Consider the following 27,264-nt stretch of genomic DNA (forward strand, 5'->3'; position numbering starts at 1 on the left):
GTATCTGGAGTATGATCCTCATCCACTCTCTCTTCAAAAAGTAGCCTGAGGTCCAGAATTTCCTCCTCTGGCTGCTTACTGTCATCAGTAGTGGTCTGACCTCCTTCTTCGTCCGCCCTCTCCTCAAAGAGTAATGCAAGTTCCAGAATGTCTTCCTGTGGCTGCAGGTGTGGAGCTTTCAATATGGAAACTAATTCAAGCTGTTCTGAGTCAACTTGAGTTTCCATTGCACCTGGTGCATAAAGAAACTGCAAAGCTATACAAGCTCCTTTGCTTAATAAAGAGCAAACTTGATTATAGATCCATTACATCGAAGTGTGACAGTCATTTCCATGGCATCTTGACTGGGGTGCCGCCTGGACCACGTGGTTGAATCGTAGATGCTTTGAGAAATTCAGGCTTCAGCCACGTATCAGATAGAATGGACACTCCTGCACCCGTGTCCAATTTAAAAGTGGGTTTTTCGGCCTTCAACTACAATATCCACACTTCAAAAGGTCTCCTCGGGTGTTGCAACTTCACCCAAAGACGGTACATTTTTTTCTTGACATTTTCTATTCCCTGGATAGCACTTGACCTGATCAGTCTCCCTTGGAATTTTTGTGTAGGAGGCTTACAGTTGCAACATACCACTTCAAAGTGATTGCGCCTCCAGAAGGCATGACACTGTGCAGTGGCCTTTCTTCATTCTGGGTCTGCTTTTTAGTGGGTGCGCTGGTACTCCTATTGCTCACAAACTGGACTGAGTTAGTAGCCTAACTCTACAAAGGTTCTCGATTAAAACTTGGTTCTACTTCTGAAAATCAGCCTGTCTCGCTAATTGAACTGCCTTGGATAACATTAGCTCTTTTCTGGGCTGCAAAAAAGTCAGCTAAGTCTTGTGAAGACTGAAATACAAATCGAAGGCCTTAACAACCTCTTCACAGGTTGCTGTGCCCTCATTAACACCCTGTCTTATTAAAATGTCATTTGTGCAGCAGCCAATGGGATGGAGGAGTGTGCTGACCTGCTCTTGCTCAGACTTCTGTGCAAACCCTGAAGCAGTCCCGTTCCTGTCGAATCTGCAGTGCCAGTCTTTCCAGTGTGGTGCTAGGTCGGGGCCTTGTACGTGGTCAAAAAAGTCGGGTAGGGTTAGGGCTTTTTCCATGGTCGTCTGTTACTTTAATCGGCTGTCCTGGGACCCTGTTTGCACTTTTCTTTTCGATTCCTTGCTGCAGTCATTCCCTTGCTGCTGTATATTTGATGGCTTTTCCTTTCCAACCATTGGCAGTTTTGTCAGGGATCCTTGCAAATCAGTTAGTTTACTGCTGCTACCATGAAGTAATATCAGAAACAGGCCCAGGATGTGTTTGACAGAGACTATTAGAAACAATCCAGGAACTTCCAAACATTTATTAACTATATACAACTATGAAAAGGGACAGATAAGCACAAGGGTCCTTCCAGAGGCATCTCTCTCTGAGTTCTAGAGACACATGAACTAACATCATTGATGATGTACATTAGCTAATGCATAATTGCTATTAACCCTTTATACCACAACTCAAACTTTCTTAGTGGGACCCACTCCTGCTCCTCTAAACTCCACCAAGGTGGCTTTGAAATTATCCCAACAAGGCATCAGTTGATCTTCTGTCAGGTTTTATCTAGCAGAGCATCCTTGACTCGATAAGACCATTAAAATCGTTTGACAGTCTGAATTACATCACGCTACCCCAATTTACATGTCTGACAAGTACCTGAACTGTTCGAGGAAACAACAATCAGTTGAGAAAGATCTCGATTTTAACTCCTGTTCCACTCAGCTTCTGACAGTTAGCATCCCCCCCCTTATGCATCTAATCTTTTTTTCCCTCAGCTTTACCTTTCTTCCTTTGACTGTCTGCTCTCATCTCGCTCAAACTCAAGCCTGGTTTCTTTTCTCTTTCCATTCCCTCTTTTCTTGGATTTCAATTTACTCTTTGCTTTCTGCTCCCAACATTTCCCACTCTCACAGCTCAGGGCCTTACTGCATAGACAGCAATATAACCATTGTGTCTCCCACCTTCACCCTCCCACCACTGCACCCCACCCCACCCCCGTCCTGCCTCCAGAACAAAAGAGTCAGGAACAATAGTCAGCCTCAAAGGGATGTGATTGCTCAGGTGCATAGCAAATGAAAAGGGTTTAATAACAATTTGCAGTTATGTGGCACCTTTAATGGTCTGTGGTGCAGTGAGTAGCATCCCTGCCTCTGAGCCAGAAGCTCCAGATTCAAGTCTCTCCCTAGGACTAGATGACCAAGGGAGGTGCATTCATAAGGTGGCCAAACAGGTTAAATATCAATCTGCAAATCCTTCCAACACACACCAATGACAGGTGGTAGGAACAGGAGAGATTCCTGGTCAACCATGTGATGGAAAGACGTTGAAGCCTCTACCTTCACTATCCATAACTCAAGATGACAACATGCATGTAAAAAGTGCATGTTGCTGGTAGCTGCTCGGATTCCCAGAGTGAACTCTAAGCATCCATCGCCAACAACTTTATCGTAGTAAAAACATCCCAAGCTGCTTCACAGAAGTGTTATCAGACAAAACTTATCAGCCTTGAGATGTTGGGACAGGTGGCCAAAAGCTTGGTGAAAGCGGTAGGAGCGTTTAAAGGAGGAGGGAGATGCAGTGATGTGAAGTGGTTCAGGGAGGGAATTGGAAAACTTGGGGCTTAGGCAGCTGAAAGCATGGATGTCAATGCTGGAGCAACGATAATTGGAGATGTCAAGAGGCCAGAGTTGGAGAAGCACAGAGATCTCAGAGGGCTGAGGGGCATGGGGGAATGGTTTAAGGCAGAGTTTTGGCCTCACTGCCTCTGTGTGACACAGGGTCCTGAGGAAAGTGGCAACTTGAGTGTGCGTGTAGACAGCGAGCTCCCAATATTCAGCTTGCAGGAGAATTGGAATCTGAAAACATAAAGAATTAGGAGAAATATTATCATTGGATCAGATGATGGGTGCAAGTGTTATGCCTGGCTTGGGAATTCTAAATCATATGAGGAAAGTGGAAATGATTTGATATATTGGAATTCCATTCTGGAATTATGTAGGAATTATACTTGGATCAGATCTGTAATTATCAGGCACGGTTTGAAGAAATAAATAATCGTGAAGAGAAAGCTGGCAGAAAAAAGAATTCTAAATAAAATCTTTGTTTTTTATTATTTGTTATCTTACTGATTTTATTTCCTGTATATTATTTTTTCTCTCTTTCCATTTCTTAAACAGCCCAATTCATGTTAGGAAGAAGAAAGAAACCCTTTTGTTTGAGAAGGTTTTTTGTTTCCTTTGCTACAGCTCAGTTGTTGGATGCATTTTCTGCTGCAGTTCTGTGTGATTGAGTGCACGGGTCGCCAGGTTGGTCAGCCATTATGTCCCTGCTGCCTGGAACTCCACCTTGAAATTCCTTCACCTTGTCACCTCCTTTTCCTGTTTCCAGAAGCTGCTAAAAAAAAACCTTTTATTTGACCGTCTGTGCTTTCAGTTCCATTTCCCCACCCCCAGCAGCTCCCTTTTACTTCTGCCCTCAGTGTTTGTTGTATTTCTCTATTCTGTATGGCACTTTTGCACTATTTTGTGTACGGGGAGTGCTGTGAAAATACAAATGGTCACTCTGGTATGCGCTGAGTTTCCCAATTGACAGTAAAAAATGGTCCCAGCGTTCCTGGGTGGGAAGGACAGTGCTGTGGTTGCGGAGGGCCGGCTGGGCTGGGGTGGGGTGGGGCGGGGGGAGGGGGGTGGAGTGGTGGTGGTCGAATGCCATTCACAGGGAAAGTTTCCAGACCTGCCCGCTCTCTAACAATGTGTTGGAAAGTGAAAATGCACTGATTTAAAGTGAGGGACATAATTGGTGATGCTCACTTCAATTGAATAGGACTACCAGCACTTATGAAAGTACAAGAACAGGCTAAGTTGGCACTGGTTGCAGAAAGGAGAGAAAATGTGAAGCAGTATTGAAAGAAAAGCAATTAACTGCACTGATTTGGGCCTTTTGTCACAAAGTGCCGGTGGTTATTTCAATCTCAATTTCACCACCACCCTGCCGCTGCAAAACAAAGATAATCCATTAACAAACTATGTTCACAAATGATTCATTCATGTCTTAAGTGAAAATAAGAAGTTGCTGTTTGGAATAAGCTGGTAATGCAACAGGAAATGATTTGAATAGATGTGATGGTGCAGCAGCGTCCAAGGTACACACTTGCCAGGTCTCTGGCATAGGAACATTCCAACATAAACGCAGCAAAGGAACCTCCAGGGAAGGAAAGTCAGAACTGAGAACGCAAAGAATGAGGCGCAAGGGAGGAAGAGCACGGGCATCGGCACATCCAAGAAACACAGGCTTGAAGCTGAAATCCATTTCAGTAAAACATCACATGATGTTTTCACTTTCTGTTAACCTTTGCCCTGCTGAATAAATAAGGAGTGTGTATGCAGGGTTGGCACGGCAAATGCTGTGAGAAGCACTTTCTGATCCAGTATAATGTATCACAGTTGTGTACAAAAATGTCATTTTTAAAATTTTTTTTTAAAAAGGGGAATTGGGTGGGTGGTCATATTCAAGTGTGAATGATGCACTTTCACCTCCAGTAGCTATGTCTAACTGCAAAGCAGACGGAGTGGTTGTCTCTGATTGAAACGAGGCACAGTGGTCTGTTAGGACTGTAAACACCACCAATCCCAGTAAGGAGCTGCACTCAGTGAATTGGGCCTCTAGTTTTGTGATCCTCTCACTGACCGGTGCTCCCTCCTAGAATGGGAGCTCCATTGGGAGCACAGTTTTGAAAGACCAGGAAATCACTGCTAAGTAGAAACCCAAAATCTGCAGGCACCACTGTCCCTGTCTTCTTTCTGCTATCACGGAAATTACAGCATCACCATTCAACCTGCAAATACAGCACAACTATGCAAATACATTCATATAGTTACACATGCATGTGCACAAACATATGCAGCACACATACATGCCTTCACATGCACACACATTCAAGCACACAACCTTACACTGAATCTCACGCACACACAGACACATGCATCCACTGACAAGTGTACTCAAGCAGGAACAAAGCCTCCTGTCTCCTATTTTGGGACTGGCTGGCAGTGTATGATGCTGTGTGCTTTCGCATTTAGGAGCTATAGGCTCAAATTGATCTTAGATAGAGGGAAAGAAGGACTGTTTCACACTGGTTCAGAGTGGTTGGTATGTGTTATAGGACAGTGATGGGTGATGGTACCTGTAACCTTTGATTGCTGCTGTCTAATGTGGAGTTGAGGCAAATGGCCAAACAAGGGCAATTCAGAATGTACTACAGTAACTGTTCTTTAATTACAGCAGTGTGGAACACGTTAGATGCATGTTATGCAGGATACATGATATAGTACGTGGTACATTGTGGTGGTGGGTAAGTTTTAGTTATGGACCATACTGCAGACTTATTCCAAAGAATGGGAATGGTTTCACTGTGTTTGCCCACTGTTCAAGTGCCTGGTGGGATTCAGTTCTGGCACAAGAGCTTGAGAACTTCCATGTGAAGTGGAGTGTGTGACAGCTTAGCGTACAACTTATATGCAAAGAGTGGCAGAGGTTTGGAACTCTCTTCCACATGGCAACTGATGCTCAATCAGTCGTTAATTTTAAATCTAAGATTGATAGATTTTTGTGGGGCAGAGGCTGGTCTTTGGAGTTAGGTCATGGATCAGCCATTAGCTAATTGACTGACGGAACATGCTCGAGGGGTTAAATGGCCTCCTCCTGTTCTTATGAGTGATGATTTCGGTTGATATGTTGACCTGACATGAGTCATTTGGCAGATTTCAAAGAACTTCTGGATCGGGTGAAGGACATGATTTTCTGAAACTAACACATTTCCTATTGGGTCTCAATCCACATTAAATAACCACCTGTATGAAGTCAGCCACTCATCTACAGTTAGGCCTTTCTAAAGCAGCCTATAGAGCTGACATGAAGTTACCCCAGCCTGAAACATTGAAAGATTATGGCACATGCCCTAGGGCACCATTAACTAATAATAACTAAACAACAATAACTATGGCTCAGTACAGCAATTGAACACAAATGGAAATTAAATTATAAGGTTGTTGTGAATATCAATGAGAAACTCTGTACCCTGAGGTACCCACCTGTCGCTGAAGGCCTCAAGCATACCAGTCAACACTGTATATTCCCCGCCCAGGACCACACGAGCATGGATAATGCCACTAAAGAGAAACAGGATTAAGCAACCATGCCACCCTCCCCCCACCCGCACAACTCTCAAACCTGTCTATCCTGGACCGATAGGTTCCTGGTTTTCCAAGATCAGGAGCTGTCAGAAGGTTGGAAGAAACTCGAGAGCTGAGACACTTCAAAGAGTTGATTTCATTTTATGGCCATCCCTTAACGTTTCACGCTAGCTTCCATTTGTACCATCACTGACTGCTGACTTCTCTTTAATGTCTGTGTCCAGGACCTCCAAGGATTGCTAAGAAAGTGATGAGCCGACAACCAGTGAAGCTCGGCCACACGGTCAGGCTGGCCTGTCCAGTGGAGGGCGACCCTCCACCATTGACCATGTGGATCAAAGATGGACGCACCATCCACAGCGGCTGGACAAGGTTCCGGGTTCTTCAGCACGGTCTCAAGATCAAGGAGGTAGAAGTGGAGGACGCAGGAGTCTACGTCTGCAGAGCAACGAACGGTTTTGGCAGCATCCATCTCAACTATACCCTCATCATCATCAGTAAGTACACAGATGGCTTTTGACCCCATCTTTTTTGGAATAGTTTGTTCTTCTTTCAGTTGTGTTAAAGTTCACACACCTTGTCAGGTCCTGGTGTAACCTCTTACACAATGCTTTACCTTTTCTATGGTATCTGCAAATACTTGCACTGAAGGACTTGCAAAAGAAAGAACTTGCATCTATATAGAGTCTCTTTTTCTTTATTCATTCATGGGATGTGGCCGACACCGGCTAGGCCAGTATTTATTGCCCATCCCTAGTTGCCCTTGAGAAGGTGGTGGTGTGCTGCCGCCTTGAACCGTTGTAGTACCTGTGGTGTAGGTACACCCACAGTGCTGTTAGGAAGGGAGTTCAGGATTTTAACCCAGCGACAGTGAAGGAACGGCGATATATTTCCAAGTCAGGGTGGTGAGTAGCTTGAAGGGGAACTTCCAGGTAGTGGTGTTCATATTTGTCTGCTACCCATGTCCTTCTAGATAGTAGTGGTCGTGGATTTGGAAGGTGCTGTCAAAGGAGGCATGGCAAGTTCCTGCAATGCATCTTGTAGATGGTACATACTGCTGCAACTGTGCGTCAGTGGTGGAGGGAGTGAATGTTTGTGGATGGGGTGCCTATCAAGCTGGCTGCTCTGTCCTGGATGGTGTCAAGCTTCTTGAATGTTGTTGGAGCTGCACTCATCTAGGCAAGTGGAGAGCATTCCATCACACCCCTGACTTGTGCCTTGTAGATGGTGAACAGGCTTTTCGGAGTCAGGAGATGAGTTACTCACCACAGGATTCCTAGCCTCTGATCTGTTTTTATAGCCGCAGTATTCATATGGCTAGTCCAGTTCAGTTTCTGGTCAATGGTAACCCCCAAGATGTTGATAGTGGGGGATTCAGTGATGGTAATACTATTGAATGTCAAGGGGAGATGGTTGGATTCTCTCTTGCTGGAGATGGTCATTGCCTGGCATGTCTGTGACACGAATGTTACTTGCCACTTGTCAGCCCAAGCCTGGACATTGTCCAGATCTTGCTGCGTTTGGACATGGACTGCTTCAGCATCTGAGGAGTCATAAAAGGGCTGCATATGAAGAGACTGTTAATTATTTTAAGAAAATTGGTATTTATTTGCAGATATCAATGAGATATATATTCCTGCTAATCGCCGCATGTAGAGTGCAGGTGCACTGTGGGAATAGGAGCTCAGAGAAAGCAGGAGCCCAGGGAAAACCTGAAGAGAATAGGACAAGCAAAAGAATGAAGAGAACAGGAGCATGGAGAGAAAGAACTCACACAGAGAGAGCAGAGCATGGGAGGGAAGAGGGGCATGGGGGAAGTACTAGAGAAACAGGTAGGGAGATGGAGCACAGGATGAGCAGAAGAGGTCTACTGCTCACTCACTTAATCTTGGAAGTGCCTTGGGTGCTTGTCCATGACACCAGCCTGTAAGGGTGGTCCTGCATCACAGACAGCCTAGACTGGCACTGTAGATCTCCAGGATTCCAGGGACTGCAGTTTGAGAGCCACTGGTATAAATAATAAATTATTATAAAAGTGAATGACCAAAATAAGTTAAGGTGATTGCCTCGATGGGGTGTTAGTATGTACGCCAGCAAGTGTTCTATGGCAGAAATCACAAGGTATCCCTCCCAGTAAGTAGCCTTGTTAGACTGAAGCACATGGTGTAGAATTGGATCAACAGTGTTGCAGCTCTCCCCACCCTGCCAAAGTGTCACCTCTTTCTGGGGCATGCCAGTTCCATGGGTGCCTGCCATTCTCTACTACCTCAGCCAGGTGCCCATCATTCATTTGTGACCCTCCCCATTTAGGTGGGCACATTATTTGACTGCGGAGACTCACCCAGCACCTAAATGTGCACATACTCTAATCGGGGAGGTGGACAAGATATGGGGTGTGGAAGATGAGGGTGGATATACTAGATAGCAGTCAGGAGCTTAATGTCTTCCTAGCCCAAAGACATTGAAGCTGTAATCAATCCTTGAGGTTGAAAATAGGATTTAACTGACCATACAATTATAGAATGACGTAAAACCAAAATGGACCATTTGACCATGAGGTTTGTGCTGGTGTTTTTCTCCCCATCATCCATCCAGTTAACCCTATCATAACTACTCTCTCCAATACCCTTCAATAGGTCCCTGCATTTTGCAGACAAGAATCTTTTTATTGAGAGGGAAAGGCACATGTACTCAATTTTATTGAACATTATTATCTTATTGCCACTTTGGAGAATTATGATTTTTCTTTACCTGCATAACTTTTATCTCAGTATTAGTAGATGATCTATTAACTAGGAGGAAAAGGTTTGCATTAATATTCCTGGGCACCACTGTGTGTCGCTTGGAAGAAAGATCAAACGGGCGTTACAAAAATCATTTTTGTTTCCAATTCTATTCTATATTTTCATTTAACACTACCCCCTGAAACCTTCACACCAATTTATGTGCATTTCAAGGGGCCTGAAGACAAATTCCCCCAATTAATTTCAAACATCGTTATGCTTTAGAATTGATAGGAACATAGATACAGGAGTTTTCCCATGTACAACAGCTTCATTTACAAGAGTTTTAAAATATATCTGCATTTATAAATTGTCTGTACTCAAGCTTTCAGCTCAGCTTCTAGCAATTTCCTGTGGTGCATCTGTTTATACTTTGCTCTGAGTCTACAGCCAGGCTTAACCAATCAAGCACAGTGAGCAGAGATCAGTTACCAGACTCGCATAATCAAACACAGACCAATTGAACACTACATGGACCTTAACTTGTTTTTCCCATCTATGTTCCACACATCTTGGTACACTTAGCAAGCAAAAATCTATCGATCTCCATCTTAAAAGCTCCAGTTGACCCCAGTTCACAATTTTTTCTGGGAAAGAGTTCCAAATTTCTATTCATCCTTCTGTGGAAAAAGTGTACCTGAATTTTCGAGCTCTAATTTTAAGATTGTGGGTGAAAAAATGTCATGGTAAATGAAGATACAGAGTTAAAGAAAAAGCAAATATGAAAGACGCGCAGCAAGAAGGAAAGAGAAAAACCCAGCTTGTGAAAAAGCGAGAGAAACTACAGATAGAAAGAGAAAATAAAGTCAGAGAGAAGCTATAGATAGGGAGGGAAAGAAAAAGATAACTGCAATACTGTGAGTGTGAGATAATAGCACATGGGTAGAGAGACACAAGGGGAGGGGAAAGAGAAAAGTATCACAAATTCACAGAGAGTGAGTATATTCTTTGTCAAGCACTCATGTGTTACCCTGTCAAGGCGTGAGTGAAGTTGTAAAATATGGAAGCAAGTTAATTTTGCTGCATTGGACTGCCCCGCCTCTTCTGCACAGATTTTCATCCATGTACGCAGACTATCCTCCCACGAATGCGGGTCATCCACATCAGTCTCCGATGGTCAGCAGGTTTACATTTGTTAAGCATTGAAGCGAGCTAATGGATTCAAGATAGGTGTGAGACCACTGTGTTTGCATCCCTCAAAGAGTTAATAGGGCAAGAATACGTGAAGAATTAATGTTATTTTTCCCTTACTGGGTGAGGATGGTGGTGGGAGACAGATTTATTCAGACAGAACTATCTAGTATTAAAAGTGGAAAAGGAAGCAAGCTTTTAAACAGATTTCCAAGTAACAAAACATCTTGTATTTGTGGATTTATCTTCTCCTGTTGGGAACATTTCGGCAGTGATTTGCACAACTTTGACTGACAGCCCAGGGAAGGAAATGGGTGCACTCGGTCCTCAACCTTTTCATTCTTAAATTGTCCCCAGAGCCAAATTTAGGGGGAAATAGGCTGAAATTCTCAGCACATTTACTGAAAGTGGAACAAGTTTTTCTTTTCAAGCAATGCTTGTGGAGGATCACAGAAAGTGGGCTTGTGTACTTTTTTTTTTGCTCAGTAACTGTCAGTTCTTGGGGTAAAACTGCAATTAAAGTTAATCATCTTCAGTGTTCTGACATCCCACTGTCTGCTTTAATCTTCAGGCTTTTATAATCATTTTCCCTCTCTTTTCAATCTTGGTGAATATCTTGACATGTGTGGGCCTTGGACCTTCAATCAAGGGTTTGCAATAAATACTAATTCCAGCTCATTTTGTTATATATGAGAGTTTTGTGTGTGTGTGTAATATTGTAGATAATAAAGAGAAAATTTAACCTTAACTGTAGAAAAAAGGTTCTGTTATCTGTGGCTCAATTGGCAGCACTCTTGACTCTGAGTCATAAGGTCCTGGGTTCAAGTTTCACTCCAAGACTTGAGTACAAAAATGAAGCTTGATGCTCCAGTGCTGTACTGAGGGGATTCTGCACCGCTGGAGGGCAATATTTCAGATAGGATGCTAAACCGAGGCCCAGCTGTCTGTTCTCTCAAATGGATGTCAGATGTTCCATGGCACCATTTGAAGAAGAGCCCAGGAGTTATCCCTGGTGTCCTGGCCAACATTCAACTCCAATCAACATCACAAAACCAGACCATCTTGTCAAATGTTGTTTGTGGGAGCTTTCCATAGGCAAACTAGCAGCCATGTTTCCCACATTACAATAGTGCCTCCACTTCAAAAGTACTTCATTGGCTGTAAAGTGCTTTGAGACACCTGACAATTGTGAAGCGTACTATATAGATACAAATCTTTCTTTATTTCATGGAGATATGTTTGAAGGTCAGGAAGAGTGAGAAAACGCCTGTAGTCTATATTTGGATCCAAATCATTAATGAGACTTTTACAAAATCCGTAGAACATAGGATCAAGAGTAAACCATTCAGCCCCTTAAGGCTGTTGCTCTATTCAATTAGACCAAGACAGATCTAGGTCTGAACTTCATTTACCAACCTTGGTTCTGTAAACATTAATACCCTGGCCTAACAAAATCTATCAATCTCAGTTTAGAAATTTTCAATTAATTAAACCTCAGAAGCTTTCTGGGGAGGAAGTTCTAGATTTCCACCACATTTTACATAGACAAATATTTCCTGTTATCATCCCTGAATAGCCTAGCTCTAATTGTAAGCCCTTGGGATCAATCCCCCACCAGATAATATTGCCCTCTATCCTGTCAAATCCTTTAATCATCTTGAACATCTCGATTAGATCACCCTTTAATCTTCTATACTCAAGGGAGTACAAGCCTACTGTATTCAACATATCCTTATAATTTAACCCATTTAACCCAGATCATTCTAGGCAATCTGTGCTGCACTCCCTCCAAGGTCAATATATCCTTCCTGAGGTGCAATGCCCGGAATTGAACACACTACTCTAAATGCAGTCAAAGGACTTGGAGCTTTATATGACTGTAATTCACTGATTTCTGACTCCATTTCAGGGTTGCTGCAGATTGAATCTCTGTGCATTCATTTTTAAGAATGCAACACATGCCTGAAAATCGTGCCTCACAATGCTAAATCCCCATTCTCCCTTATTGAATGGCAAGTATAAGGGTGCTGCCTGCTGGGAGCACCTTGTGCTGCTGTAACCAATGTTACCTTAGCTGGCATTGTGGCAGAGTCCTCAAGTTAGGCATTTGTGGCACTGAGGATTGCCTGTGCCTCCTTATCTAAGATCTGAGTGCTGTAGAGCTCAACAGGGAAAGGGAAAATGCTGCGAGGCAGCAATCTTATTGAAGAGTATTATGTAATCCAGCTCGACTCATTGCCTCCAATTCTGCCACCACACGCCTCTTACATCTCCACCCCTACGCCCATCCTGCCCCCATCCTGCCCCCACCAACCCCTCTCACTCTACACACCTGTCACTCCTCTCTTGTAGGTGCAAGATTTTGCAGTAGGATGAGCACTGTCAACTTTCAGATACTTCTTTCAGGTGGTAACGCTAGATTAGTGTTCACAGATTATTCAACTGTGGATGCCATCACAGCCAAACTTTGCTCTGTCCTCATTTGACAACCTTCAACATGCACTGGTATAACTAGCAGGAGTGGTAAAGCTGGCCAGTTTCCCTCTCCCCACCCTAGGGACAGCGAGACCAGATTTATTGACATTAACTACTTCCCCAGCTGAGGTTACTAGCTCAGACCAGGGATGAAGCTGACCTGTATAGTTTAGTTCTGAAAGACCAAACACGAGCAATCAAGAGAATTTCCAGTTAGTTAGCTTAACAAACAGATTTCAGCTTTGACCCAGTTTAGTTGTGAAAGTCAGTATTAACAGGTTCCTTTAACAGAAAAATGTGCTCAGTCCAGTAGTGAAAACAACAAAGTTTATCTCTTAAATAATTCCTGTCATTCCTCGGTGCTTCAGGCTGTGGATAATAAACAGAAAGTTTGGCATTAACTCTAGTTCGGAAGGAAATACTTGAAGGTCAGGGGCTAAAAAGAAATAAAGGACCGGAGTCTAGATTTGGATAAAGAGCTTCCCCTTGTGCATCGCTGATGAGAATAGATAATGGATGCATGGGAATCCAATATTAGAAAGGAAAGAGCTGAAGCTGGAAAGGTGGCAGGCAATGTACAAAATAAGCTGCAGCCAGCTACCACAGGCTGTGATGCTAATGTGAGCCCCACACACCATGAGGAGCCTGTTCCTGTAAGTCACTTGTTGCCCAGGGGTGAGTGCATATAATTTCTGGCTCCTTTTCAGCCTGGGTCAGCTGCATCAGCTGATGGAAAAGACCATGGCTTCAAATGGGGCCCTCCAGCAATAGCAGGGAGCTTGTCCTCACGGTCCTAGTGTCTGCCAGCTTGGTCAGATACAAGTAAGGAACTCGGACAAACGCGTATTTATACCATAATGAGGATGGAGCTGCTGCCATGTGCGAAACCCATTGAAATCGTTGCATCACCGTCCACTAGGTAGAAGCGATATTTTGGTGTTTGAGGAGGCAGCGGCAAAATATTTAGACAACACTCCATGATTTTGTTACATTTTCAACTTTCCCCTTTCTTCTTTTTTTGCTGGACCTCAGGCTATTCCAGGGTGAGGAAGACAAGCAAACAATCTGTCCACTGACTCCTGTCACCAGGCATTGCCTCACCTTGGCATCCAAACTCCTCATTGCCTTGGCTACAATGTTGAGATATAACAGTAATTTCCCCAAGCAGATTCCAATCATGGGGTGAAGGACAACTGAGATGAAATTTAAAAATAAAATTGCACCTTATTCACAATATTTTAACATTTTCTGGGAGCTCTATCAAGTGTACAGAATGATAGAATGTTCAACATTATGGAGTACATGTGCTGTGACACGCTACAGAGTATGTTTTCATATGGATAAAATAATTCCACAATCCTGTGCTACCAAAAAAGGAGTAAAGGTTGGACACAGAGCTGCAATATTGCAACTGAATTCTTTGATCCATGCTCTCCACATGGCTGTACATTAGAAATACAGAATTACCCTCACAATGGACAGTGTATTGTATATTGCTCTCTATCACAAGTACTTCATTGTATATAGTGTATACTTTGTGGTTTACAGTAGTATGCATTGCATACTAACAAGTACAATGCACTGTAAATTATCACAGGCTATATACTGCATTCAGTGCTGTGTTTTTTTCATTCATTCACGGGATGTGGGCTTCGCTGGCTGGGCCAGAATTTATTGCCCATCCCTAATTGCCCTTGAGAAGGTGGTGGTGAGCTGCCTACTTGAACCACTGCAGTCCATGTGGTGTAGGTACACCCACATTGCTGTTAGGAGGGAGTTCCAGGATTTTGACTCAGTGACAGTAAAGGAACGGCGATATATTTCCAAGTCAGGATGGTGAGTGACTTGGAGGGGAGCTTCCAGGTGATGGTGTTCCCATCTATCTACTGCCCTTGTCCTTCTAGATGGTAGTGGTTGTGGGTTTGGAACGTGTTGTCTAAGGAGCCTTGGTGAATTCCTGCAGTGCACCTTGTGGATGATACACACTGCTGCTACTGTGCGTTGGTGGTGAAGGGGGTGAATGTTCATGTGTAGTATATATTATCACATTACTGTGTATTACAATGTACTTTGTAGTATACACAGCGCACAGTCAGATATAGTGTACTACACATTACATGTTCTGCTTACTACCTTTACAATACTCCGTATTGTATCACATGCTGGCTAACTTTTATGACTTTGTGCTTCCAACAGAGTTTTTTATATATCGTTGCAATTTTATAGATCAGATTCTTTTATATACAGTGGACAATAATATATATAGTACAGCAATCATAACATCATGGAAATTTCATAGCTGTGCTGCCATCTGTGCCTATCCCTGTATCTGTGCAGGTTCCACATCTGTTTACCTTTCTTTGCTTATTCCTTTTAGTGTTTTTCTCTTCAAATATTTGTTAAATTCCTGTAATTTGGTTCCAGTAGTTGCTTGAGGGAATGCATGCCATATTCTAATTTCCTTGGAAAAAAAATACCTTTTAAACCTCCCTAATCTTAATTCTCACACAGCCCTTACAAAGCAGCTGGAAGCTATGGGAGCACATGGGCAAATCTCACATTTTTCCATGGTGGGTATTCCTGCTCCCAATTCCATGGAAGGGTAGCTGGGAAATTCATTGAACCTAGGTCTCTCTCTAAAAGTAGAGTAAGGCAAATCCCTGCGCTGTCAGCCATTCTATTAAATACCTTCATCAATGATATGTTAGGAGACCAGGAAGAGGCATGATCTCACAGTGTCTTATCTGGGCACCTCTAAAGGAATTGCATTGCTTATTGGAAAGATGATGTAGTTTCTTGACCACTCACTAGGGATCTAATACACTTTACCCACTATCATCAGCAATGGGCAAACCAGTGAAATATGATATTTGTGCCATCAGGTAGTTTAATTGGCAATAACCTATTCACCAATGCTCAGTTTAAGTTCTGCCAGGACCACTCAGCTCTAGATCTCATTACAGCCTTGGTCAAATATGGGCTGAATTCAATAGGTGAGGTGAGAGTGACTGCCCTTGACATCAAGGCAGAATTTGGCTGGCATCAAGGAGCACTGGCAAAGTTGAAGTCAATGGAAATCAGGGGGAAAATTCTCCACTGGTTAGAGTCATATGTGGCACAAAGGAAGATAGTTGGGGTTGTTGGAGAGCACGCACCTCAGCACCAGTACATCATGGCAAGACTTCCTCAGGGTGGTGTCCTAGAACCAGCCATCTTAAGCTGCTTCATCAATGACCTTCCCTTCATCATAGGGTCAGGAGTGGAGATGTTCACTGATGATTGCACAATGTTTAGCACCATTTGCAACTTCTCAAATACTGAAGTAGTCTGTGCAGGCATGCAACAAGACCTGGAAAACATTCAGGCTGGACTGAAAAATGGCAAGTAACTTTCACTCCACACAAGTGCCAGTCAATGACCATCTCCAACAAGAGAGAATCGAAATCTCCTCTTGATGCTCAATAAGATTAACATTGCTGAATTTCCCACCATCAACATTTTAGGGGTTACATTAACCAAAAATTGAACTGGACTAGCCATAAGAGTGGCTATAAGAGCAGGTCAGAGACTGGGAATTCTGAGGCAAGTCATTCACTCTTGACTCCTCAAAGCCTGACAAACATCTACAAGGCACAAGCCAGAGTCTGATGGCATACTCTCCACTTGTCTGCATGAGTGCAGTTCCAACAATACTCGAGAAGTTCAATATCATTCAGGACAAGGCAGCCCACTGGATTGGCATCCCATCCACCATCTTCAACATTCACTCCCTCCACCACCAACGCACAGTGGCAGCATTTTGGACCATCTACAAGATGCACTGTAGCAACTCACCAAGGCTTCTTCGACAGCAGTTTCCAAACTTGTGACCTCTACCAGCTAGAAGGACAAGAGCAGTAGATGCATGGGAACACCATCACCTGCAAGTTCCCCTCCAAGCCACACACCATCCTGACTTGGAACGAGGTCACTGTTCCTTCACTGTCACAGGATCACAATCCTGGAACTCCCTTCCTAACAGCACTGTGGGTGTACCTTTCTTTATTTGTGCATGGCATGTGGGAATTGCTAGCCAGGCCAGCATTAATTGCCTATCCCTAATTACCCTTGAGAAGGTGGTGGTGAGCTGCCTTCTTAAACTGCTGCAGTCAGTGTGGTACTTGCTACATTTGGGTATGGACTGCTTCAATATCTGAGGAATTGTGAATGGTGCTGAACATTGTGCAATCATCAGCAAACATCCCCACTTCTGACCTTATGATGGAAGGAAGGTCATTGATGAACCTGCTGAAGAGGGTTGGACCTAGGACACTACCCTGAGGAATTCATGAAGTGATGTCCCGGAGCTGAGATGATTGACTTTCAATAACCACAGCCATCTTCCTTTGTGCTAGTTATGACTCCAGGCAGCAGAGAGTTTACCCCCTGATTCCCATTGACACCAGTTTTGCTAGGGCTCCTATATGCTGAACTTGGTCAACTGCTGCCTTGATGTCAAGGGCAGTCACTCTCACCTCACCTCGAGAGTTCAGCTCTTTTGTCCAAGGCTGTAATGAGGTCAGGAGCTGAATGGCCCTGGCAGAACCAAAACTGAGCGCCAGTGAGCAGGTTATTGCTAAGCAAATGCCACTTGATATCACTGTTGATGACCCTGTCCATCACTTTACTGATGATCGAGAGCAGACTGATGCGACGGTAATTGGCCGGGTTTGGATTTGTCCTGCTTTTTGTGTACAGGACATACCTGGGCAATTTTCCACATACCTGGGTGGATGCCAGTGTTGTTGCTATACAGGAACAGCTTGGCTAGGGGTGCGGCAAGCTCTGGAGCACAAGTCTTCAGTACTATTGCCGGAATATTGTCAGGTACCATAGCCTTTGCAGTATCCAGTGCCAACAGCCATTTATTGATATCACGTGGATTGAATCGAATTGGCTGAAGACTGGGGACCTCCGGAAGAGGCCGAGATGGATCATCCACTCGGCAATTCTGGCTGAAGATTGTAGCAAATGCTTCAGCCTTATCTTTTACGCTGATGTGTTGGGCTCCCCCATCATTGAGGATGGGGATATTTGTGGAGCCTCCACTTCCAGCGAGTTGTTTAATTATCCACCACTATTCACGACTGGATGTGGCAGGACCACGGAGCTTAGATCTGATCCGTTGGTCTTGGAATCACTTAGCTCTCTCTATCACTTGCTGCTTATGATGTTTTGGACACAAGTAGTCCTGAGTTATAGCTTCAGCAGGTTGACACCTCATTTTTAGGTATGCCTGGTGCTGCTCCTGGCATGCCCTCCTGCTCTCTTCATTGAACCAAGGTTGATCCCCTGGCTTGATGGTAATGGTAGAGTTGGGATATGCCAGGACATGAGGTTACAGATTGTGGTTGAGTACAATTCTGCTGCTGCTGATGGCCTACGGTGCCTCCTGGTTGACCTGCCTTGAGTTGCTAGATCGGTTCGAAATCTATCCCAATTAGCACGGTGATAGTGCCACACACCAGGATGGAGTGTATCCTCAATGTGAAGACTTACATCAGATGGACGGCAGCGGTTCAAAAAGGCAGCTCACCAATATGTTCTCATGGGCAATTAGAGATGGGCAACAAATCCTGACCTGGTCAGTGATGCTCACATCCCCAGAACCATTGCCAATTGTCATAAAAACCCACCTGATTCATTAATGTCCTTTAGGGAGAGAAATCCGCTATCTTTACCTGGTCTGGCCTACATGTGACTCCAGACCCACAGCAATGTGGTCGACTCTTAAAATGCCCTCTAAACAAGGGCAATTAGGGATGGGTAATAAATGCTGGCCTAGCCTGCGACACCCACATCCCATGGACAAATAAATAAAAAGGAATGAATTTTTTAAAAATCCAAGGGGGTTCTCTGCTCAGCTTCAATCCCACCCAAGGAAAGCCAACACGGTGTAGCTTACATCAGGAACCCAACCTGACCTCACTTTACGAGACTTTCCCACCCCATTCACCCTCAAACCCACCTCCGAGAGCCTTGAGAAATTCTGCCCTAAATTTCAAAAGTGCTTCATTGGCTATGAAACACTGGGATGTTTTTGGGTAGTGAAAAGCACTATATGAATGCACTTTTTTTTTCTTTTAGCTGTTGCCTCGATATAAATCGAGAGATCCCTTGAGTAAGTGCTTTCTTACATTTACTTGGTCTCAAGAGCGTTACTAGGCAGGTAAGAATTCCAGTTCCAAGTGCACACTTTTGACGAGCTATGTATTGGCAGATATTTGATGAGAAGGGCAGGGTTCTTGTTTCACTAACAAGCTCCACAATCTAAATCTGTAGAAGTCGGTGGAAGGTTGCAGCTGCTGCAGGTTTAGTTGGATATTTCTTTATTTTAATTCAAGGCACAGTCCTCAAGGTCTTGTGCCAGACGCAGCCATTCGGGATGAATGATTATTTTATCAGCAGTTTCAGGCCGAGACACTGCTGGGCACCAGTCTCAGGTTACTAACACGTGGCAGGTGTCTTTTTTTGGGCAATTTGTTGGGGCCTAATAGAGGTCAAGGCTGAAAGGTCACGGTTGTTCTGTCTAAAGGAATGCTTGCCTCTGAATCTCAAGGTTAACTGGCCTCCCAGGGATGGCAATCAACAGGAGAGGCTTCTCACTCCTCAGTGATGAAAGGCCTCGGGCCTGTTATTCATTATTAGATTTATGTTTTGGAGACTATTGAGGCTGCATGTTGTCTTCATTCTCTAAACTAGAAGATAAAATTGATAGACTTTGCAAGTAAGTCTTTTTTTGTTGTAAGGTTTAATGTGGTTTATATATGGAGATGTACTGCAGGCAAAAGAGCATCTCAAAAGTGATTAGAAATTCTCTCCCCAGATTTTTGGCTTTTGAAGACATCATGTGTCCCTTAAATAGGTGTTGTCAACCTAGTGAAAGAATGAGGAGGTGAGGTGACTTTCTTGGATAAATTAGAGGAGTTAAATTTAACTTTATTGAAAGGCGGATTCATCTGTTTTCTCTTTGCCCCTGACCAGTAGCCCCTGCTTCTGAACCTTTGTCAGAACCGTTTCTGATAACTTCTGTGAACCCCACTTCATGCCCTCTTTATTCCTAATGCTGCAGTTCTTATTTCTCAGACAGATAACGCTGACCCTTTCTTTTACCTCATTCTTCTGTCCTCCATTCTAACCTTTCTCCAAGGCTTTATTTTGTTTGACCATCATGACAAAGGGCAGCAAGTTTGTGGTGACCTTAAGTACTTTTAAAAAAGAAGCCTGATTAATTTTAATTTTTAAACAGCCCCACAACCTTTTGAGGTCTCTGTGCTCATCTAATTCTGGCTTCTTGAGCAACCCTGATTTCAATCACTCCACCATTGGTGGCCATGCCTTCAGTTGCCTAGGCCTAAACTCTGGGATAACCTCCCTAAGCCTCTTTACCTCCCTACCTCATTTTCTTCCTTTAAGATATGCCTTAAAAGCTACATCTTTGACCAAGCTTTTGGCCATGTGCTCCAATATCTCATTATGTGGCTCAGTGCCATGCTTTGTTTATTTGGACTAAGATTTTTTGGACAATGTTACAGGTCACACGGAATAGACATACATTGAGGATCTTGAATAGTTCTGTACATTGTTGCGGCACCTGTTGATAGGGTCAGTGTTATTTGTTGCCCAGAGGCATAGGTCAAACAGGACAGATAGTCTGTGAATTATCGAGCAATTGGGTCATTAGGTGTGCATACGAACATATGAATTAGGAGCAGGAGTAGGCCATTTGGCCCCTCAAGCCTACCCCTCCATTCAATAAGATCATGGCTGATCTGATCGTGGCCCTAGATCCACATTCCCACCTACCCCCAATAGCCTTTGACTCCCTTGTTAAGTCAAGAATCTATCTACTTCTACCTTTAAAATATTCAATGACCCTGCTTCCACTGCTCTCTGGGGAAGAGAGTTCCAAACACTCATGACCCCCTGAGAGAGAAAATATCTCCTCATCTCCACCTTTTATGGGAGACCCCTTATTTCTAAACTTTGTCCCCTAGTTCTAGTCTCTCCCGCAAAGGGAAACATCCTTTCAGCATCCACCCTGTCAAGTCCCCTCAGGATTTTATGTTTCAATAAGATCACCTGTTATTCTTCTAAACTCTAATGGATACAGGCCCAGCCTGTCCAACCTATCCTCATAAGATAAGATGGGCTTGGTTATGATGCATTTCCCTGTCCCTAGAGCATGTACCAGACACGTGTATGAATACTGGAAGGATGATTGCAACTATGTTCAAAGAGGCTTGACAGTCTGGCAGTAGAACTTGCTGAGGCTACTGTGTCCTAGATTCCAGGTTCAAATTTCAGATTTCCAGGATGTGTTTCCTTCACTCTTCTAGAAGAGCTTCAGAATTCCAGGTGCTTTCACACAGGAAATAGCCAAAAGCCAGAGGGGTGACTTTGCCTTGTTGACAGTGTCATTTACCTCCTAATGACCAGTTAAGGAAAAAGTTAGCTGTATGGTATATTTAGTGGGGAATGTTGCATAGTGCGGGAAGAAAAAAATAAAAGTAAAAGTACCGGATAGCTTTGACCTCCCTTGTCCATTCTCCTCTCCACCCCCGCCAATTAAAATCTGTATCCACAGAGAGGTTGACAATATTTGGGGACCTTACTTTAGAAAGAATGTCATGAGGAGAAGCAATTGACTGAGATGAGAGCCTTTAATCATAAGAGAGAAAAGAAGCTTGGCATCCTTTGTATGGGAACAAGGAGGTTAAAAGGAAGTTTTGTGGTGATGTTAAAATTTTGGTGCAATTTCAGGGAAGTAAGTGGGGAAAAAACTGTTTCCATTGGTTGGTGAGTCGATAACTGGAGGGCACCGAAGTCATCACCGAAGGAACATAAGGAGTGATTGGGGAATTGTTTTTTGATGCAGAGGATCATTAGGAAATGGAATATCATCCCAGAAATAGTGGTGGAAGCAGAATCTATGGTAGCTTTTAGCAAGGAAGTCATAAAATACTTGAAAGATAAACATATGAAAAGAGTTTGGGGAGTGAACAGGGGAAAGGAACAAAGTGAATAGAGTGCTCAGAGCTTGTACAGGCATGATGGGTTAAATGGCTCCATCATGACTGCATAGTTCTAGAACAGGGTTTGGAGGAAGCCCCAAAGCTATTTTAGAGAATGAAAAAAATATATCAAGCACCTCATCATCCATGCCCAGTACAGCAGTGATCCTGCCAGGAGGTCATGTGATGTCACAAAGAACCATCTCTTAAACATAAGGCCTTGCAAAAACCAACAAAAGGTGTTCTGTCCGTTGGACCCTGGCCCTGACTTTGCACAGAGCCATTTCTGTTTAGGAATGAAGAAAGATTTCCTCTGCCTGTGTGTCTTGGCGGACTGTGCACTGCTTGTGCTATGTACATTTTCTGGAATTCAGAAACACTTTCCTCAGTTTTCTTTACTGAGGTATCTGTGAGGGGAAAAATGAACTAGAAGGGGCTCTAGTATTCCCTGCTGTGCTGGTGAGAGCTCATTGTGTAGGTTGGAGCCTGTAAGGGCCAGTTATGTCTGTAACACAGTAATTTCCTGTTTTACACACTGAAGAAATTCTAGGGAGGAAAACACTTGCAGGCTAGCCAAATGTAAAAGAGTCACAGTTTAAATCTCAATGAGGAAGGGAAGTTAATTTTATTTCACGTTTACAGCTTCTGCAGCATTTTACTTTTGTGCAGAGGATGATCATCTGTTGCAAGCAGGAGTAAATGCATTTTCAGACTGTCATTCTGAATTTTACTTTACGAGTCAATGCCAGCCGGCTGTTGCACCGATTCATCAAAGCAACTTTCACTTTTTGAGTTCCCTCCTCTTTTTCTTCTGAAGTTGCCACTTGTTTCTAGTTCCTGGAAGTGCGCAAAGCTCTTTACATAAGGCAGTGGCCCTGTGGATACTTGGATCTGTACAACAATCAGTGTCAGGTAGGCTGTCAATCATCACCTTTTGGCAGGTATCCTTCCATCATCAGATCTCCACACATGTTCTTTCCATCAGTGGGGGCCGGGGTGGGCTCACTGGATGGCAGTCAGAGCAAGGATCTTGACCTGTTCTTTCCCCTTCCCTGATCTGATCAATTGCAGAGCCTCCACACATGAGATCCACTAACTCTGCACAACGTTGGCAGTACGGCTCCTTTTCACACTGGGCAATGGATTAATCAATTCCAGTTTTGGTCTACCAATCACTTAACATAAGCAATACAGCTGAGGGATTAATCATCCCCACTGGTTCACAGATTTCAACCGTTGTGCGAGGTATTTTCACATGATGAAGGAAGTTTAATTGAAAATATGGGGACTTTACCAATCCCGCATTCACCAGCATTCAAAGGGAGCACAGGTTGGAGAACTAGCATTGTGCGAATGTAGGCCTATCGCCAATTTTTAAAACTTCATCCACGGGATGTGGGCTTTGCTGGCTGGGCCAGTATTTATTGCACATCCCTAGTTTCCCTTGAGAAGGTGGTGATGAGTTGCCTTCTTGAACAGCTGCAGTCCCTATGGTGTAGGTACACCCACAGTGCTGTTAGGAAGGGAGTTCCAGGATTTTGACCCAGCAACAGTGAAGGAATGGCAATATATTTCCAAGTCAGAATGGTGAGTGGCTTGGAGGGGAACTTCCAGGTGGTGGTGTTCTCATCTATCTGCTGCCCTTGTCCCTCGAGATGATCGTGGTCGTGGTTTTTGGAAGATGCTGTTGAAGGAGCCTTGGAGAATTCCTGCAGTGCATCTTGTAGATGGTACACGCTGCTGCTACCGTGTGCCGGTGGTGGAGGGAGTGGATGTGAAGCCAATCAAGTGGGCTGCTTTGTCCTGGATGGTGTCAAGGTTCTTGAGTGTTGTGGGAGCTGCACTCATCCAGGCAAGTGGAGAATATTCCATCACACTCCTGACTTGTGCCTTGTAGATGGTGAACAGGCTTTGGGGAATCAGGAGGTGGGTTACTTACCACAGGATTCCTAGTCTCCGACCAGCTCTTATAGCCACAGTATTCATATGGTTAGTCCAGTTCGGTTTCTGGTCAATGGTAACCCCCAGGATGTTGATAGTGGGGGATTCAGTGATGGTAATGCCATTGAACATCAAGGGGCGATGGTTGGATTCTCTCTTGTTGGAGATGATCATTGCGTGGCACTTGTGTGGCACGAATGTCACTTGCCATTTGTCAGCCCAAGTATGGATGTTGTCCATTTGCTGCATTTGGACGTGGACTCCTTCAGTATTTGAGGAGTTGCAAATTGTGCTGAACATTGTGCAATCATCAGCGAACATCCTTACTTCTGACCTTATGTTGGAAGGAAGGTCATTGATGAATAGCCGAAGATGGTTGGGCCGAGGACACTACCCTGAGCAACTCCTCCAGTGATGTCCTGGAGCCGAGATGACTGACCTCCAACAACCACAACCATCTTCCTTTGTGCTACGTATGACTCCACCCACTGGAGAGTTTTCCCCCTGATTCCCATTGACTCCAGTTTTGCTAAGGCTCCTTGATGCCAGACTCGGACAAATGCTGCCTTGATGTCAAGGGCAGTCACTCTCACCTCACCTCAAGAGTTCAGCTCTTTTGTCCATGTTCGAACCAAGGCTGTAATGAGGTCAGGAGCTGAGTGGCCTTGGCATCAAACTGGGCATCAGTGAGCAGATTATTGCTAAGCAAGTGCCCCTAGATAGCACTGTTGATTACCCCTTCCATTACTTTACTGATGATCGAGAATAGACTGATGGGGCGGTAATTGGCCGAGTTGGATTTGCCCTGCTTTTTGTGTACAGGACATACCTGGGCAATTTTCCACATAGCCAGGCGGATGCCAGTGTTGTAGCTGCACATGAACAGCTTGGCTAGGGGCGCAGCAAGTTCTGGAGCACAAGTCTTCAGTACTATTACTACAGGCCCATAGCCTTTGCAGTAACCAGCGCCTTTAGCCGTTTCTTGATATCACATGGAGTGAATCAAATTGGCTGAAGACTGGGGACCTCCGGAGGAGGCCAAGATGGATCATCCACTCGGCACTTCTGGCTGAAGATTGTTGCAAATGCTTCAGCCTTATCTTTTGCACTGATGTGCTGGGCTCCTCCATCATTGAGGATGAGATTGTTGCGGTGCTCCCTCCTCCAGTGAGTTGTTTAATTGTCCACCACCATTCACGACTGGATGTGGAAGGACTGCAAAGCTTAGATCTGATCCGTTGGTTGTGGGATTGCTTTTCCTTGTCTATCACTTCCTACTTATGCTGTTTGGCATGCAAGTAGTCCTGTGTTATAGCTTCACCAGGTTGACACCTCATTTTTAGGTATGCCTGATGTTGCTCCTGGCATGCCCTCCTGCACTTTTCATTGAATCAGGATTGATAGTAATGGTAGAGTGGGGGATATGCTGGGCCATGAGGTTACAGATTGTGTTCAAATACAATTCTGCTGCTGCTGATGGCCCACAGCACCTCATGGGTGCCCAGTCTTGAGTTGCTAGATCTGTTCGAAATCTATCCCATTTAGCACAGTGGTGGTACCACACAACACAATGGAGGCTTTCCTCAATGTGGAGGTGGGACTTCATCTCCGCAATGACTATGCAGTAGTCACTCCTACCAATACTGTCATGGACAGATGCATCTGCGGCAGGCAGGCTGGTGAGGATGAAGTCAAGAATGTTTTTCCCTCTTGGTTCCCTCACCATCTGCCGCAGACCCAGTCTAGCAACTATGTCCTTTAGGACTTGGCCAGCTCGGTCAGTAGTGATGCTACCGAGCCACTCTTGGTGATGGACATTGAAGTCACCCAGAGTACATTCTGCGCCCTTGCCACTCTCAGTGCTTCCTCCAAGTGGTGTTCAACATGGAGGAGCACTGATTCATCAGCTGAGGGAGGGCGATACGTGGTAATCAGCAGGAGGTTTCCTTGCCCATGCCATGAGACTTCATGGGGCTCAGAGCCGATGTTGAGGACTCCAAGGGCAACTTCCTCCTGACTTTATACCACCACCTCAACTGGGCCTGTCCTGCTGGTGGGACAGGACATTCCCAGGGATGGTGATGCTGGTGTATGTAAAGTATGATTCCATGAAGATGAATATGTCAGGCTGATGCTTGACTAGTCTGTGAGACAGCTCTCCCAATTTAGGCACTAGCCCCCCAGATGTTAGTAAGGAGGACTTTGAAGGGTTGTTTCTGGTGCCTAGGTTGATGCCAGTTGGTCTGTCTGGTTTCATTCATTTTTTGTGTCTTTGTAGCCATTTGTAGCAATGAGTGACTTGGCTTGCTAGGCCATTTACAAGTCAACCATATTGCTGTGGGCTTGGAGTCACGTAGGCGTAAGGACGACAGATTTCCTTCCCTAAAGGGGCATTAGTGAACCAGATGGGTTTTTACAACCCATATGGCATTTACAACAACCGACAATGGTTTTGTGGTCATCATTAGAGCTTTAATTCCAGATCTTTAGTGAATTCAAATTCCACCACCTGCCTTGGTGGGATTAGAACCCAGGTCCCCAGAGCATTACCCTGGGTCCCTGGATTACTCATCCAGTGACAATACCACTACACCCTGCTTTATGCTTTCTTCCAGCACAGTTCGCAGGATTGGTGTATTTGCGCCACAAAGTTGTGGTATTCTGGTCGTAAGAATGTGGGGGCCAGGGGAGGGAATTTTAATTTTAATTCATTCAGTCACAGGACGTGAACATCACAGGGAAGGCCTGCAATTATCGTCTATGGTTGCCCTTGAAAAGGTGATGCTGAGCAGCCTTCATGAACTGCGGTAGTCTGTGTGGTGTAGGTACTTTCATACTGCTGTGAGGTAGATAGTTCCATGATTTTGACCCAACGACAGTGGAAGAATACCAACACTGTGCCAAAATCAGGATGATGTGTGGCATGGAGGGGAACTTGCAGGTGGCAGTGTTCCCATGTGCTTGCTATCCTCGGCCTGCTAGGTGGTAGGGGCCACAGGTTTGGAAGGTGCTCTTGAATGAGGCTTGGCAAGTTGCTGTGGTGTATCTTGTAGATGGTATGCACTGCTGCCACTGTGCGTGTGGAGGGAACGAATGTCTAAGATGATGAATGTGATATGGATCAAGTGGCCTGTTTTGTCCTGGACGGTGTCGAGCTTCTTGAGTGTTGTGGGAGCTGCACTCATCCAGGCAAGTGGAGAGTTTCCATCACACTCCTGACTTGTGCCTTGTAGATGGTGGACAGGCTTTGGGGATTCAGGAGCTGAGTTACTCACTGCAGAATTTCTAGCCTTGGACCCACTCTTTTAGCCACAGTATTTTTGTGGCTGGTCCAGATAAATCTCTGCTTAATGGTAACTCCCAGGATGTTGATGGCGGGGAATTTAGCAGGGGCAATGCCTTTGAATGTCATGGGGAGGTGGATAGAATCTCTCTTGTTGGAGATGGTCACTGTCTGGCACTTGTGTGGCATGAATATTATGTACCACTCACCTTTTGAAACGATTGGCAAGAGGAAAGGGTAGATTCTGCAGAAGAATACAGTCCTTGTTGTTAAAATATGGGTAAGAATCTGAGTTGCTTTCAGGACTTTAGTTGAGATTTGTTG

General features: G+C 44.4%; 1 protein-coding gene across 3 annotated transcripts in view; it reads left to right on the forward strand.

Moving 5' to 3' along the window:
* LOC144685736 (fibroblast growth factor receptor-like 1) overlaps positions 1 to 27,264 on the forward strand; it is a 150,099-nt gene that overhangs the window by 56,062 nt on the left and 66,773 nt on the right. For all 3 annotated transcript variants that reach the window (XM_078550562.1, XM_078550563.1, XM_078550564.1), the window contains one exon: positions 6,499 to 6,771. In XM_078550562.1, coding sequence (XP_078406688.1) covers positions 6,499 to 6,771 — 273 coding nt within the window. The remainder of the gene's footprint in view (positions 1 to 6,498; positions 6,772 to 27,264) is intronic.

The sequence above is a fragment of the Cetorhinus maximus genome, chromosome 10 (assembly GCF_964194155.1).
Source record: "Cetorhinus maximus chromosome 10, sCetMax3.hap1.1, whole genome shotgun sequence".
Taxonomy (NCBI): Eukaryota; Metazoa; Chordata; class Chondrichthyes; order Lamniformes; family Cetorhinidae; genus Cetorhinus; species Cetorhinus maximus.